An 18,322-nucleotide genomic window follows, 5' to 3' on the forward strand; every position below is an offset into this window, starting at 1 on the left:
ATGAATGCTTCTCATGAAGAAGCATTTGTGTCTTATAGTGCATGCAAGTAAAGCTCCAAGAACAGCCAATAAAATGCATTTCAGAGAGAAGGAATTAATCTAGTACTTTTCTATGAAAAGCCAGACTTTGTTTGGGGGTTGTTCTCTTTTATTGTGGCCAGCCTAAGGCACACCTGTGCAATAATCGTGCTGTCTAATCAGCATCTTGGTATGCCACACTTGTGGGGTGGATAGATTATCTTGGCAAAGGAGAAGTGCTCACTAACAAAGATTTAGACAGATTTGTGAACAATATTTGAGAGAAATAGGCCTTTTGTGTACATAGAAAAAGTCTTAGCTCTTTGAGTTCAGCTCATGAATAATGGGGGCAAAAACAAAAGTGTTGCGTTTATAATTTTGTTCAATGTATGTATAAAATCATATGCATAGCAAAAATGTTAACTAAATGAAAATTATTCTCTAGTGCCCAAAAACAGTGTCCATCCATCTTTCTTATACCACGGGCATGTCTTTAATTACCTGTATAGTATGAATGATTAGTGTTCATTACAATGATTTACTTATGCGCAACAAATTTTCTGCTCACTGCCATTCTTTTAGGTTGCTAGAGTTGATTATTTTTGTCACTTTTGCCAATAACTGTCTTTAAGGCCATCAATTTAATTTTATTTATTTGGTTATTTTGGGCCACTTGAGTTACTCTGATTTCAATTCAAGTCGTTCTGGGCAAAACACTTCAGCTTTCTTGTATTCAAGCGCAGTACTTATATTGATAGTGTAGACACTTTTTCAAATTGTATATTTTGCCTTGGAGACTTGTATCACCTATAATGAAAAGATTCTGTCTTCAAGATTAATCTGTAAATGTTCTTTACCTATCCATGAGAGATTGATTTTTTTCTTAGATTAAAAAAATTAGATAATGTTTTTTTTTTACAATCTTATAGTAAGCATTATTATTTATTTGCGGTACAGCAGTCAAGCTATAAAAAAATAAAAATAATTAAAACAGAAGATAGTTTATGTTTTCGGTTATGACATTTTCAACTCCAGTCTCTTCCACAATGTCTTAAAGGAGCATTCCACTGCCCACATGAAAAAAAAAAAGAAAGAAAGAAATAAAAAAAATCACTGTTTAGTAGATATACCCCCAATTAATACATGTATGAATTTTAAACATATTTGTTATTAACCCCTTCCTAACATTAGGTCATTTCATACTTCACAATGGGAGCTTTAAAGCATTTTGGTTGGCATGGAACATCCTAAGGTGTTGGTGTGGGCAGGGTTAAATACCTGCTCACACCAGGCAGTCCCAGGTATCCCCTCTGTCAGCTGAGGTCATTTTCAGTGGCCCCTGCATGACAAACAAGATTTATGCAGTGCTTAAAGTGAGCTCTGCATACAACTCTTAAAATGGCATTTCAATTCTCATTTACTGTAATGTGGTGCGAGTAGGGTTGAATAACTGTTCAAACCACAATATCCATATATCATTGGACAGCTGAGGCTTACTTCTATCAGCTGGAGCCATTTTCACTGGCCCAGGACTGACTGATATGTTGTATGCAGCAGTCAAAATGAGCACCACTACCGCCATTTAAATAGGCCTATTGCTACAATGAAGTTTGATTGGGATTACATCCCTGCTCACATCAGGGAGACATAGGTATCAATTGATACCTGAGCCCATCTCTCTCATCTAGGGCTCCAGGCTGACCAATGAGCTGCATGCAACACTTAAAGTGACCTCTCCATACAGCCCTTTAAATGTATTGAGATCACGCTCAGCCATAGAGGTTCTCAGATTGGAGCTCCTGAATGGAAACCCACTAAGGGTATGAATAGACCGTGGCAGGGTCTGTCTGCATGCCCCTTGGCCATTTTTGATCCGTGTTGTGCTATGCCAGCTGACCAGAACTGATCACTTTTTAATTGGCTGGGAAAGTATGCTTGATTCAGTATTACAGATAAATGTCACTGTAATGCTGAAAACAAGCAGTAGATGAAAGTCACAGACAATCATCTACTATTTTAAATAGGAAATCCATCTTCTGATGTAAGTACTAATATTAACAGAGGGTTTCCTTAGGGTTAGAGGTTGGGGTAGGGTTTGGGTTAGTTGATGGGTTACGGATAGTGTAGGGTTGATGTTAAGGTAAAGTAAGGGTTATTGCTACATCAGGATTGAGGTTAATGCTGTTTTAGTGTTAGAAATAGTAGGGTCAAGAGTAAGGGTAAGGTTAGGTTAGGTATTGTAACGGAGCTCCCTGTACCCCTGGCTGGGTACCTTCGCCAAGGACCGCTTTCTAGCTGGAACAGGGGACAAACCGCCTCACTTCTGCCCACAATCTCCCTGGCTTGACTGGGGTCCTGGAACCGCTTCCTCCTGGAGTCGAATGGGGAACTCGCTCTATCCACTTCTAGGAACTGGACGACACTCAGTCCTGGGAGTTCTAGTCCTTACAAGGACTTCCCCTGTTGAATCCTCCACACTGGAACAGTGATTAGTTATTAGCCCTTTCCCCTCCCAGTAACTAGACGACACATAGTTCTGGGAGTACAAGATGGAATGTTTTAATCTGGCCAGATGGCCTGCTTTTATACAATTTCAGACAAAGTTAAGCACACCCCTGACACTCCCACACAAACAGGATAATCCCTCTCATGGACCTGAGAGGGGACTAATTACAAGTTACAAACTCCTCATTTGTGCCTGAGAGATAATTGAGTGAGGAACTGAATCAACTAAATCAACTCCAGGCACAGAAAAACATACAATATTACAAAAACCCCAAAATACCTTTAAAACACACAAAACCCCCCACAAAAGTTAAATCCCCTGATAGTCCCAAACTGGGTGACCAACATATCCAAAAATCACCAGATTGGTTCAGGAGGTTGAGATTTTCCTGGAAGTCATAATTTGACCGACCACACACGTGGTCGTATGCCCAAAACAGTTCCAGGGGAAAAGTGGTAGCAGTCGGTCAAGTTCGGTAGTTTTAAAAGACAACAAACTACCGAACAGAATCCATTGCCATACCATGGAGCTTGTTCCCTTCATCCAGATGAACAATCCCGCTGAACAGTGTTCTTCTAAGTTATATAAAACCGAATACAAGCGATCATGGAAGTCCAGCGGTGTTCGGGCGTTTCAGTGTCCGACAATAGTTCCATGAACTGGACGACCAAACACCACTGTCTGTGTTCATGAGAACAAGATGGCCTCCACCTCGTGCTCGTTCATACGAATTGCGGCCACCCAGACGAACGATTAGTACACTGTGGTTAGGATCGCTACAATGTATCTTTTAGGCTTAACAAGCTCTTGGGTGGTCCATAGTTCATGCAGCATAAGGGAATCACATGGTTCCCAAACAGCATAAGGGAATCACATGAACCAAGCCTGGTAAATAGTCTTTTACAGGTTTCCCTGCAAGGCCCATAGTCTGGGGACAGGAGGCTGGCAAGCAGGCTCCTCCAGGAGCTTGTGGCAAACTCACGTAGGAAGGGAAGTTTGTCACAGGTATATTGTTAGCGTTAGTGTAAGAATAGTGTTATGGTTGGTGTAGTATTAGGTGGGGTTTAGTAAAGGATTAGCGTTAACTGCCAGAAATGTATTTAGATTTGAGACATATGAAGCATTTAACAATCAGGACTGATACAGTAATCCATTTTAAATTATTTTTCTTTAGTTGCACTGGATGTGTAAATATTATCAGCAAATACATTTTTAACATTTTATTCACACTTAATGTTCTATCAAGTATACATATAGGGTAGTAAAAAGGAGCAATTTCTGCCCTTTAAAAAAAAATATATATATATATATATATATAATATGTGTTGGGGCACTTAGAAATAAAGTTACGGTGGAACAAACAAGTAGCGCAAATTTTAGGTTTTGCTTTATTTATTTTTGCCATTTATATAGCTCCAACAGAATCCGTAGCACTTTACAATAATATAAGAGGGGGGATTTAACTATAAATAGGACAATTACAAGAAAACCTACAGGAACAATAGGTTGAAGAGGACCCTGCTCAAATGAGCTTGCAGTCTATAGTTTTCGTTTAGAACTGGGACAATTGTCTCTGTCCTTAAAAGGTTAACATTTGACCTTTGTTTTTCAGTTTAGATTAAAGAAATAAAATGTTCCTGTAGACCACAAACCTTACACTGAATCCAGTGTTTCTGTATGAGAAGCATTAGCCATGCACTGCCTCTTCATGCGTCATGCACATCAAACATGAAGACCTTTGAAAAGGTTTTTAAAGGAACACTGTCACCAAAATCTTTTAAAATATGTATATAATATTTAAGAAATAATATACAATCTAATTGCTCTGTTTTATTTTATGTATATTGTGTATATTTTCAAAGAAATCACTTGCTTACCTTTACCACACTCCTTTTTTGACAGCAGTCTCTATGCAACGTTGGTTGGATTAGCAGTTATCTTTGCTTTGCTTACAATTTTGAAATTATCCACTGAATGGAGTTCAATCTGTGTATTTTATTGCATAAATGTTGGTGACATATATTTCGCCCCTAACCAGTTGATTTGTTGCTTGAATTCATAAAAAAAAAGGGATAAATGTTGCCATCGTTCCACATATGACACACGGGCATAATTATGCTAGAGCTTTGAATATTACCTGAAATTGTCATTACAGGAAGCTTCATTTCACGTTAGGTCATTGGATGATGGTTGATTGCAATTTATGCCAAAAATAATGCCTATATTGCAGCTGCTTAAAAAACTGGAAAATGAACCAAAGGCTGAAAAAACCTAATATTTTACAGGTCATTTGCGAGATTGTCTCATCCAACAGTGTATTGTACCTAGATCCCATCAGGGTGCTTGCATCTTTTTTTTTATAGCTTCAATACATTTGATGATGAAGAGGTCCATAAAATAGGACTGTCCCATTACATTCCAGTCAACTGGAATATGTTCAATCTGCTAATCAATTTAATAATTTGTAACTGGAGCTAGAAGGAAAAAGTATGCAATTGTGATCTGTTAACCAGCACTAACTAATCTTCCACATCAAAAACAAAGTAGTACAAGGTGTAATATAAATGTCAAATTAATTACATTTGTTCAATCATTACATGTGGTTTTATTATGCATTAGGTATGTTATTGAGCAATAAGTACAGATATTGTTTTGCGGAGGAGTGGATTCAATCTACATTTGCAAATATTTACAAATCTAAAAAAAAATTGAACCAAAGAAAATTGTATTTTTATTTATTATGACCGTACAAGGCTTGAATTAAAAAGCAGAACATAAAGCAACAATCAAAACTAAACTAAGCAGTCAATCAACTGAATGTGCTTTTTGTCAAGCTGTTCAGATTCAATCATTCTATCAGCACCATAATAATAATGTAGCCTTTGGTGCAGAGAACGTGGTGTATGCAAATATATGTATAGTGTTTTCGTGTGTACATTTGCATTCTTTGCTACAAGTGACCCCATTTTATTAACACATTAGCCAGATAATGCATTAAAGACTTGAGAATAAATAAACACTAAGATACTAAACTTTAAGAGACCTGGTGCTACAGCATTTTCACAGAAAGAGTATCAGTCAATCAGAAGCCTCACTTTCTAGCCTATTGAGGTCTAATCTTTTCCCATAAACTTTTGTTAAGATGCGTGCGTTTATAGTTTGGCCACAGCAGCAGTACTTTGGACCTACTGTGTAATTTCATAGCAGCTTCACAAAGCCCGATTTTATAAATAGGGCAGTGCATAGAGTTCAGGCTCTTTTTAATAGCTTGAGAAGGGCAGAATGATTTTCCATGGTGTGTACCAATGATGGAGGGCACCATACAAATCTTTATACAGTCAAAGAAGGAAGAATGATTTCCACCATGAATGTCAGGTGGGAGTCAACCCCCGACAGCTAATGCTCTTGACAACAAATAAGATGAGTCCAGGGTTTTTGTTAAAGGGACACTATAGTCACCTGAACAACTTTAGCTTAATGAAGCAGTTTTGGTGTATAGAACATGCCCCTGCAGCCTCACTGCTTAATCCTCTGGCATTTAGGAGTTAAATCCCTTTGTTTATGAACCCTAGTCACACCTCCCTGCATGTGACTTGCACAGCCTTCAATAAACACTTCCTGTAAAGAGAGCCCTATTTAGGCTTTCTTTATTGCAAGTTCTGTTTAATTAAGATTTTCTTATCCCCTGCTATGTTAATAGCTTGCTAGACCCGGCAAGAGCCTCCTGTATGTGATTAAAGTTCAATTTAGAGATTAAGATACAATTATTTAAGGTAAATTACATCTGTTTGAAAGTGAAACCAGTTTTTTTTTTTTTTTTTTCAATGCAGGCTCTATCAATCATAGCCAGGGGAGGTGTGGCTAGGGCTGCATAAACAGAAACAAAGGGATTTAACTCCTAAATGACAGTGAATTGAGCAGTGAAATTGCAGGGGAATGATCTATACACTAAAACTGCTTTATTTAGCTAAAGTAATTTAGGTGACTATAGTGTTCCTTTAACTAATCTTTCCTATTTAACAAATTCTGTATGTGTTTTTGAGTTGTGAAAAATAAACTGAAATGTTGAAATTCTGGGTCACCTTCTTCTTGACTCCCTGAGAAGAATAAACAGAAATTGTGGGGGAAATTAATGAAATTGCTCTAATCCATAATGTGGTCTGGTCTCAAGTACCATTAACGGGCGATCACGATGGAAACCAGTTGAACCAATTGGCACATTGCATTGGCAATTCCTCGCCTTTTATAGTCTTGCCCCATGTTTTAGAACTACACATGCAGATAAATCTCTTACCATGTTTCTATTACTCCCCTTTCAATGCAGTTCAGTCTTGGCTATTCCAAGACTGAAATGCTTTGTGAATTACTGAGTCTCTTTAAAGATTCGGTTTATAAAAGAGCAAGTACAAATATATCTGACAATAATACCTGATTTGTGCTGTTCCCAGATGTTATTGCAGACAAGTTTATTCTCCTCTGTACATGTTATTATCACCATCAATGGCTTCGAGCTAGATTTTGATTGGCTGAAAACACCACACAGTATATAATAATGTTTTATATTGCTCAATGTAACTCTATATAGCAGCAATAAAAGATAGAATATGTGTTATCATCATGTTGAAGCCATTTATTTTAACCTGTCGATGAAACATTGTTAAATATGCCAAGTTAGATTTCAAAATAACTGGTGAAGGTCGCTCCATAGTCTGGAGACCTATGGTGAAAATCTATTTCATCTAGTACATGCGTGCCTCACATCTGTCCTTATAACATCTAGAACTTCAAAGGTGATATTTAATGTAACAGCATTAGACGTTTACTTCAACATTATTCTTAGTTGTTCTACTGTATGTTACAAAAAAACCTCCAACATAAACACTCACAGTTCTGTTTCTGTTGTTTTCTTGGATAACAAAGTGTGAATGATTGAAATGTATTAATAAATAATAGTAACACTATTAAAATAAAACTATTAACATATGGAACGTTGGTCTCAATTTTGTGCTATATCATATTTTATTTACTGTGAACTTGGGGTAATTGCTAGACCTTCTAAATGCAAAATGTAATAAAATGTAAATGTTTGCACTTTTTAGGTTGAAGGTTGTTTTAACCCTTGAGGAGGGGAGTGGGGGGGGAGGGTGGGGGGGAGTGTTCTGTGCCTATTGGATACTATAGAGAAGGTCCCCCTGTTCCGATATCAGCAAAAACCTAAAATATATATATTTTTTACTCACCTGCAGTGCCAAGCAATGCTCCTGACACTAAGCTCCGCAGAGGGAGGGAGAAGGGAGGTGGAGAGAGGATTCTTTAAAAAAAAAAAAAAAAAAAAGAAGAAGAACCTGCCAACATCAGAGGGAGGTGGGAGGGAGCGTGGAGGGAGGGTGGGAGTGGAGTGGCGCTCTGCCTGAAAGGGGAAGATTTTAACGTCTGTCTCCAGAATCCAGTGCACGCTGACAACAGACATTAAAGATGCACAGCATTGACATTGGGCAGTCTGGAACAGAGTTCAGGACTGCCAGTGTCACGTGTACTGGGGGTGCAACTAGACCCAACACATAATTAAAAATATCTGTGTACGTGCAGTCTTTCAAGCAGAAATACTGCACATACATACTCTTACCACCATGGCCATATTAAATTACTGAAGTGGTCATGGATTAGAATAACCCTTTAATTATTTTGTATAATTTTTGAAATTGTTTGCAGTTATTCTCAGATAATGTAATCATTTGAAACTTGCTTTTGTGTATATTTATCAGAAGAGAATAACTAGGACATTGATTTTCTGTCTTTAGGACGGATCTTCCTCCCTCTCATAAACCAGTTCCCCCACCAAAGAAGAAACCAGAGATGAAGACACACCTTACAGCTCATGACATTCAGGTATCATGCATAGTGAAATACAACCAAAACATTCTTTCATACAATGTACTTGAATTTTTAACATATTTTAACTGATATCCAGAACTTCCGTCAATTGATCCAACCAACCACATATCCATCCATACATTCTGCTACCCACCTAACATTCATCTGTCTGTCTGTCTCTGTTGGTCTGTCTATCTGTCTCTGTCGATCTCTCTATCTATCTATCTATCTATCTATCTATCTATCTAGCTCTCAGGGTATATATATATATGTATTAAACATTCTTTCTCTTTTTATGCCTTGTTTCTACTTGCTCAGAGATTAGCAAAATCCTGTTGGAACAAAAAGCAGCTGGTATTTTGAAGAAAAAAAGTAAACATTCTGTTAATTTACTTGATTTGCACTAGTAACACTGTGTCATGTTCTCACTTCCAAAAGTGCTGGAGAACTAGCTATGGAAATGCTTGTCTCTATACTTACTCACTAAGGAGTGAGAAGGAAATACAAGCATATGTATTTAATCAACTCATTTTCATTATATTTAAAGGAAAACAGTTGTTTCTGTGTCTATGATTAGTAGTACATACATTGAATTCAATACCTCTTTTAAGTGAATTTCTTGGCTTACCTCTGCTCTATGACGGCACCTAATTTCAAATCTTGCCCCTCTTTTTTTATTATACTGCCTGTTGCTACCAATATGGAGAGAATGGCTGTTTACAGAGTGAAAAATGTCAGCAGTATCAACAAGGATTTACCAGCTGTCACTATGCAAAGGCAATTGCTAAGTAGTGGCTAACTTCTTCAATTATTCGCTATGGGAGCCACTAACAGCTACTTAACCATTGATTTCCAATCCTGTCGCTACTGTTTAATGGCTGCTTCTAACCCTCAAAATTTAACACCAGCCTCTTGCATGGAACAAGAATGTTAACAACAGCAAACTTCCTATGCATCCTATAGGAAAAATGTATGTTAGCAATAAGGCATTACATTGAAACCCTAACGCACACATCAGAACCTATTAAGACATACCAAAAAGCAATAACACCAGAACAGGCCAGATACATGATATACAACAAAAAAGTATTCTTTATGTAAGAAAAATGCTTTTATCACTATTGCCTGCTACAACCGATTACTGGGTAAAGTACACATGCTAAGAGTAAGCCTTTTTTACTGAAACTGGTCAGTAACCAAACTGGCTACTGGCGTGGTTGCTATGGTGACAACTTATACAAATTTTATTTTTGTTTTTTACCGGTGAGTGGTTGGTATCCTTGAGAGCAGATGTTAATGGCGGTCTGTTTGTAAAAAAAAATACAGATAAGGTTGGAAACCAGTAACTACTTAGTAGCCACTACTTACTACCATCTATAGTTAATAGTGACAACTCATGGCAGCTATTCAGCAACGTGGTTCCAAACCAGCTCTACGTTGCCAATCAAGAACTCGTGTGTATTCATGAACAAGCACCAATCATCTGAAAAATGTATTACAGTACGCTTTTGTCCAATAAGGACTAAATATGGCTACCCTCACAGAGCAGGTATAACTAAGAAGAGCATTTAAAAGAGATAGTAACTTATATAAAGTCATTACAAAATAAGGTACTAAAAGGCTATATTACGCACAATCTTTTATTTCCAATAATAACAAAAATATCATGAAAGATCAGACCTACTAATCTTGGCAGTTGGAAAGGGCCAAATTTAAATCAAATTAAACTTCTTTGGGCTGCAGATCGGTTTTTAGAGCCGTACTTTTCAAGGTATAATTAATGATTGAATTATTGCAAATAAACCATGTTATAACATTACTTTGCTAAGCAGAACAAGTGTGAATACATTTTTCAGGCTTTCTTCTTACCAATAATGGGATGTATTACTGCAATCAGTTTATCGTACTCCGGAATCAAGTTTGAAATCAATGTTTTCAAAATATCTTCCGCTCTGTGTCTCTTTGTCTACCCTCTAACCCATGTCTGTCTCTTTTTCCCCGTTCCTTGCCCCTCTGTGTCTCTTTATTCCCCTCAGCCCCTCTGTGTCTCTATGTCCCGCAGCCCCTGTGTGCGAGTCTCATACTCCCCAGCCCCTTTTTGTGCATCTCTTTTTCCCTTCCCAACCCCCTGTGTATCTCTTCCCCAGACCCTTTAGGTCTATTTGTGTCTCCCCAGCCCCTGTCTGTCTCTTCCCCAACCACTCTGTGTCACTTTGTGTCCCCTAGCCCCTTTCTGCTTTTTCTGCCCTTCCCCAACCCCTTGTCCATTCCTCCCCTCCCCCCTCCCAGTTCCTCTGCATAGTTTTGTCTTCCCCTCCCTCCAACCCCTCTGGGTGTCTCCAATCAGCTGCTGTGTCTCTTTTGCCCCTTCCTAGCCCCTCACTTTCTCTTTTGCCCCATCCCCAACCCCTCTGTGTCTTTGTTCACCCAGCCCCTCTGTATGTCTCTTTCTCCCCCACCCTTTTTACTGTGTCTCTTTCTTCTCATGCCAGCCCCTCTGTCCTCCCCTCAACACCTTGTATTTACTCCCCCAGTCCCTCTGTGTCTCTCCAGCCCCATCTGGGTGTCTCCCCTCACCCCTGTCTTTTGCCTCTTCCCTAGACCGGGGTAGAGGATATTCTTTAACCTCTCCCCTGTCTCACAAGAAGTAGTTATGTGCTCTCAGTGACCATGAAGAGGTTACAGAAGTTTCTCTACCCAGGCTCTACCAAGCTACATGAGGAGAGTGCCGTTTAAACCGATAATGTGCCCCCTCGGTCCAGTACGCCTTAAGCTGGCCACTTGTGCAGCCTTATGTTAGTGCCATCTCTACGACCTCAGGGGCTGCACAAAATCCTTTGGTGGGCCGCAGGTTGTCCAGGCCTGCTCTAGCTTTAGAAATAAATGTATTTTATTTATAACATCAGAGTCTTCCTTTGCTTGTTTAGGTTATTGGTCTTCCATTTAAAGGTAAAATGAAAATGAAGATCAACTCACATTTTATCCAGCCATTGTCCTGTTCTCAGCACAATAGTCACTCCTCTTCTTTTGAGATTATCTAATACACTGGGGCCCTACTGGGCATTGGTGGGAATAGCTGGGCTCACGTGATGCTTATAGAGAATCATTAAATACAGTTCTTTTGTATGAGAAGCATTCACAGTTATAGTAATGCTGAACATAAAGGCTTCCAATTATTGAAAATCTTCACAAGGAATTGACAGCCACTAGAGGCATTCTGATTGATAAATATAAGCATTGCTTATATTTTCTCACAAATGGCATTGTTAACAAATGTCGTACTGCGGTAAATGGTCTGTGTACCAAAATAACTACATTAAAGGGACACTATAGTCACCAGAACAACTACAGCTTAATGTAGTTGTTCTGGTGAGTAGAATCATTATATGCAGGCATTTTCATGCAAACACTGCCTTTTCAGAGAAAAAGCCGCTGGAGGTGCTTCCGGGCTCAATGCTGCACAGTAGGATGCAGTGCCATTCATTGTCTCCACTCTCTGCATGGAGATGCTGAATATTCCTCACAGAGATGCATTGATTTAATGCATCTCTATGAGGAGGTGCTGATTGGCCAAAACAATGTTTGACCACGCCCCCTCGTCGATTTTAGCCAATGCAATGCTTTCCACATAGGAAAGCATTGGAGTAGATAAAAATAGGCAATTCTGATGATGTCACAAAGGGGACAGGGCCAGCACCGGTGGACCCGTGCGGTGCTGGAAACAAGGTGAGTTTTATTAACTTTTAAGGGGGCTAAGCCACCTAAATGGTAGGTTTTGCACTAAAGGGTCAGGAATACATGTTTAAGATGTAGTTGTTTTTATACTTTAATCTACAACCTTTAGATAATAAGGCAAAGGAAAAAAATTATAAAATCGGCCTTAATATGTAAAGTTAGCATGGGAAAATGTAACCATGATATGCAATTTGAACACAGTTTACAAAAATATATCATTTAATTGCTGTTGCTTGTTATCTATTATAATCCTTATCTTTATTGTGCTTTAGTACTTTGCTAATGCTGCTCTCATTGCTTTTTAACTGATCAACACTTGTGTCCCTTTGTCTGACTTTGAATCTCAATTTGAACTAACCCTTGCCTTTTACTACACTAAACAAACAATACATATTCACTACACAAACAATCATATAAAACAACTGAAATGTTTACAAATGGTATGTTATCTACATTGTCTCAAATAACTATGCAGAAACATTAAAACAATGTGAAAATCTGCTTCTATGGGAAATGGCTTGGTGACTTGGACATCTCACATTTAAAAAAAAAAAATAAAATAAAAAATTACATTTAAAATAAATAATTAGGTCCAGGCACTCAGGATTGCTTCAGGAAGGCAGGTTTATTGTAACAAAAACTTCAAAGTTTTGGCCTACACAGAGGACTATCAAGCAGTTTTTGTTACAATAGTCCTGCCTTCCTCCAGCAATCCTAAATTCCTGGGTCTAATTTCTTTTATCTACTAAGCTGGGTTTTGTCAACCCCGGCCCTGATAAGCACCTGGAAGTGTGAGTGCAGTATCCTCCATTTGTGAAGTACTATAGTTACATTTAAGGCATGGTCACAGAAGATTTATATGATTACATCAAATCTGTCAAAAAAGAAAATTAAGTACCATGTGGCATTGATAGTAGAGTTTAAGTCTTTGGATAAATGTATATGTTTCTGCGCTTAAATGGTATGCATATTAAAAACTAACTGCTATTAAAAAAGTAGCCATGGGAAAATGACCCTATTTACAAAATAAACAAAAATATATAAAAAAAACAATAATCCACCAATAACTAAAAATGTAGCAGATACAAAATAATTTGATAAACAAAAAAATTATAATTAAAAAATATACAATTTATAATAATACATTTAAAAAAAATTATAAAAAAAAAAAAAACATCGTTAAAAAATAATATGTACCAGTAAGCCAAGTGCAGGTTGAAAAACTGTGGTTCTTCTGCAACATTTCACAGAAAAAAATGCTTTTTTTTTCTGGTTGCCAGAATTAAACTCAGGCCACTTTTTGGCTCGGTGTAATTTCAGTACCGAAAAACAATTCAGGAAGGCTAATCAGACAGTCATAACAGCAGGATTATTGCTGCCTATGACTGTGGTGGCATGTAAAAATTACTACAATATTGCCTGGCCCAATGGCTACATGATTGTTTCAATGCCAATTCTAAATTAAAAAAAATATTTTATTTAATATATACCTGGATTACAAAAATAGGAAGTGAGAGAGCTTATTATTATAATGATGATTGTAATTGTTTTCCTTTTCTTGTATCAATGAAAAATGGGAACCGTGAGTCATATCAGTTCAACATAGTGGAATTATCCAAAAATGAAAGGAAAAAAGTCAGTGGGCAATTGATCACTCACTCCTTCCACCAAGAACAAAGCGTTCCCTCACATCCAGTCTGTAGCATCAGTGTCCTTTAGTGTGGAAAATACACAGCTACTTGTCAGCTTTGCCCAACTGTGTCTGCGGTGGGAGCAGGAACTGCAAGAGTCAGCCAGGCAGGACAAAACCACTACAATGAAAGGCATTTGAAAAAAGGGGAAAAGCAAAGTTAGAAATTTAATTTTTTTTGTGTTGTGTTAATTTGACAAATTTAGAAAAAATGTTAATGACCAATTAGATCTTAACTAGCAGATGATGACACCTCAAGTATTACACTAGATGAGGGTAACCCAAGTTGGGGAGATTTAACTTTTGTGAGTGTTGGTGATTTACACATATTTGGACAGTGATTGGTTGACATGATAATACCTTCTGGGCATCTAGACATAGAGCAGGCCACACACTATTCTTCTCATCCCTGTAGTTCCTATGTAAGGCCATTTCATAGACACAAGTCTCCTTTAAGCTGCTGGCTGCTTCACCTGCTACCACTAAACCACAAGCTGCATTAAGCCAAAACTTTACTGCTCTGCTCTGCTGTTTTGGGGTTAGGCTGACAGCACTGCTGCTGGGGCAGTAGACAATTACAAGATGGTAGGTTTAATGCACACATCATCCTTAACCAGCATGTTTCTCTTTCGCTGCAAATCACGTGCAAAGTCAATAAGTCAATCACTCCAGTATGTCAAGCTGTGAGATCGGAGTGACACTTTTCCCTTAATCCTAAGATCATAATGGATATCTAGCCCACAGCTAGCATTAGTTCAGGGAAATTAGCAAATTGTTCAATCAGATGAGCAATAAGTAGGTATTTTAGCTTCCTAACCATTGCTTCTACATTGGTCTAGAGCAGGGATAGGCAACCTTCGGCTCTGCAGATGTTTTGGACTACACCTCCCATGATGCTTTGCCAGCATTATGTGTGTAAGAGCAGTATGGGGGATGTAGTCCACAACATCTGGAGAGCCGAAGGTTGCCTATCCCTGGTCTAGAGTCTATCGGCAGGAATTAATTCACTGCTTTCAAGGAAGGCATCCATCATGTTTATGAGTTGGGTGAATAAGAGGATGACTTGTTCCAAGCTGGCATAGCTGTAGCTCAAATGTTCAGTTATGTCCCTAATTGGAGTAAGAACTGCCACTAGCTGCCCTCTTATTGTCCAATCTTAATGCCCCAGTGAGGAGTTAATGCCAATAGAGCAGTAAGAAGCCAGACTATGGGTTGCCTTCTGCTGCAAATCTTTTTCCCAGCATGTCATAAGTGGAGTTCCACTGTGTGCTGACATCCTGTCATAGATGGCATGTGGGAAGCTCTATTTTCTATTGTTCCTGAGAGTTGGCTATCCCTCACACAACAATAAAAAATCTCCCTGCCTGTACAAGACATATGATATAGGCAGTGCACACCTACAAAGGAACCATCTCATAGAGCTATCACCATGTTACCAGCTCCGTTGGTGACCACAAACTCAATGTGAAGATTGGTGCTTGCCTTTACAAGCAATTTAACCCCATTCATCTGATTGCCTGTATTATTGCCTGCTGAAGTATGATTTTCATTCATCACCTCGGCTTGTAGCAGGAGAGATTAATAGCCCTGCTGCTCTACAGACCCCTTCCCATCCTCATATGGTGGTAAGGTTGGATCTCCTTCACTACCACCACCCTGATAGGGTACCGGGGCTACCACCAATGCACAGTCAAGAATAGGAAGGCATGCTGGCCACTAGTAGTAGTCCAAAAATCTGTGGTGAAGTGCACCTGCTCTCCAACAGCCTCAGTCAGCGCTTCCTTCATTAGTAGCATACAAGAAGAACAGTGATGGGACTATCGTCCTGCTGAATGTGAATTGCAAGGCAAGTACAAATAGAGAAGCCCTGCTTGAAGGGCTCCCCTTTTATCATGGAAAATGAAATTATAAGGAAACCTATAATAGTTAACTGGGAAATGAGGTGGGTGATTTTGTTAGCCATCTCTTTTGACATGCCCCTTCCATGTAATCCAATAAAATGTTCAAAGGTGGGCTGTTGCACATATTCCTTGGTTGATGTGAACTTGGAGTCTGTCTGTCAATATTGCCAAGTGGAACAAGGCTCAATATTCCCACTTTTCTACCTAAGGGTGGTAGTAGTGAGAGAGGTGCCTAAGGCATTACTTAGTTGTGCAGAATCACATACAGCACCACCGTTCCTGTCTAATTATGTTTTCTTTCTGCTTCTTCGCAGTAATACATATTTGTGGTGTCTTTGCATATGTTGGTTCAGACTAATGAAACATTGGGAATATTGCTTAGGTACTGTACTATTCCTCTTCACTAAAGAGTGGCTCATATAGCACTGACAAAGTATCTGCTGAGACTCCCTTAGTTGCTACTGGGAAGGCGACAAAAAGTAGGGGTGCTCCAAACACCATAAAACACAGAAGTTGTTACGCTTGAACTATCTGTACTTGAAGGAGTTGCAGTGTCAGTGGAAGCACAGCAGACATTATTACAGCATGAAAAGGCTGGGAAACATGGGCGGTGGATCAGATTTAAGTGACATGCTGTTTATCCTACTATCCTGAAGCTGAATGCTACTAATAGCGGAGGTGGCAGTAGTATTGGTGGAGGCAGCTTAGAGAAGGTGACAGCAATTTACATGGCCGAGGAAGAGGTGTTCAGTATCTCAGAGGCAATGGTACTATTGTAAAAAAATGTAAAAAAGTGAAAGTCCAAACCTAGTATTCTAGTACAATACAATAATAACACACCTTCATGCACCCCACAATGTGCACACTAATGTAAACGCTAAGTTCACAAACCAATAATTATTAAAACAACCAAATAAATTAAAGGCAGGGTGAAGACGTTGTGTGCAGTATAAAAAACACTACAATCCAACGGTTGTATACACACATTTCCAGTGCTATAAACCAATGTTTATAGAATAAACTTAGAAGCTTTTCAGATTATGTTTCTTCGATACATATATCAATAATTCCATATGAAAGGGGAAAAGGCAGAAAAATAAAACCGATTACGTTATTCTATAAACACTGGCTTCTAGCACTGGAAAAGGATGCCGCCACGGTTAGATTGCAGTGTTTTTAATACTGCACACAAAGTCTTCACACTGCATGTGTATTTCCACTGCATGGGATAGAGTGGATTTAAAGGGACAGTGTATCGTATAGTTATATGATCATAACACATGTTTTATTGTGTAAACAAATACAACTTTGTTCAGCAAAAATAGGTGTTTGTGATGCAAAATGGGATTGTGCTTGTTGAATTTGCTACTGTAGTTTGATGTTAAGAAACATTGCACATTGCTTCACTGCATCATGCTTGTACAGCACACACTGGACTGAGCCCAATCTGAAAAAAAAAACAATTAGCATTTTCTTTCCTTTAAACAGTTAACAAAAAAAATCAAAACATTTTTTTTAACAACTATGTTTTGGTAAGTCTCGCACTAGAATCATTGACAACATGACTGCTAATCTCCTATCTTCCACTTAAAGTTGATTTAAGTACATCTGGCAGTAGCTGCTATCTAGATACAGCAGTAAGCTAAACCTATTCTTACAAAAGAATTAGTGATCCAGCCTTAGAAAGAGGACCTTTTCCTACTGAACTTCACAGTCCACAAAAGAAGGATTTTCTTTCCTCCAAACAGTTAACACAATAAATACATAAATAAATAAATGAATAATAACTTTTAAAACTGTATTAGGAACCCAGTCTCACACTAAGATTAATGACAAAATGCCTGCCAACCTCCTATCTCCGATGGAAAGTTGTTTCAAGTGCCCCTGACAATAAAGCTACACCTAATCTCAATCTAGAATCAAAGACCCAGGCTCTTTGCTTCTATTTCCCTCTTGCCCACCAGTAAACACTTGATCAGGAAATACATTGCAGGAGAAGCTCTCAGAGATGCACTGTATGACCACTCCTGCAGCTCTAATATCATCAATCTGACTTGTCTGCAGAAGATGTAAGAGGGTGAATACTTTGCAAATAATCATTCAAACTCTAGCACTCAAAGTCTAAAAATGAAAATAAACCCTTTACCTTATTCCTAGCTTACTCCTCTTAAAAACTAACCGCCTCATATACCCATATAGTAAACTTAACCCAACTCTAACCCCAAACTCAATAACCCTAAAATATCCCCTTTACCAGATACTAAATCTAACTCCTCCCGAGCCCAAAACTCAATAATCCTAAACAACTTTTACACTACAACTTTTACCCCTCTCAAGTTGTTTATTCTATTAATACTAACACCCTAAATAATCTCCGTATGACGTTAACTAGGGTTACAAGATCCACCATGTTTTCAGGGACACATATCACAAATATATATTGATGGGCAACACATGGAAAGGGTTGCCCTGTAGTGTGTATATTTCAGAAGAAAGTGTATAAGATTACGTAATTAGGCAATTAAGAATATGCATTATACATACTGCAGGGCAACCCTTTTCATGCATTTTCATAAATGGCATTTTATATGTCTCTAA

General features: G+C 38.4%; 1 protein-coding gene across 7 annotated transcripts in view; it reads left to right on the top strand.

Annotated features, from left to right (window-relative positions):
- NECTIN1 (nectin cell adhesion molecule 1) overlaps positions 1–18,322 on the top strand; it is a 333,749-nt gene that overhangs the window by 249,276 nt on the left and 66,151 nt on the right. For all 7 annotated transcript variants that reach the window (XM_063436432.1, XM_063436436.1, XM_063436437.1 and 4 more), the window contains exon 7: positions 8,326–8,413. In XM_063436432.1, coding sequence (XP_063292502.1) covers positions 8,326–8,413 — 88 coding nt within the window. The remainder of the gene's footprint in view (positions 1–8,325; positions 8,414–18,322) is intronic.

The sequence above is a fragment of the Pelobates fuscus genome, chromosome 11, assembly GCF_036172605.1.
Source record: "Pelobates fuscus isolate aPelFus1 chromosome 11, aPelFus1.pri, whole genome shotgun sequence".
NCBI classification, from domain to species: Eukaryota; Metazoa; Chordata; class Amphibia; order Anura; family Pelobatidae; genus Pelobates; species Pelobates fuscus.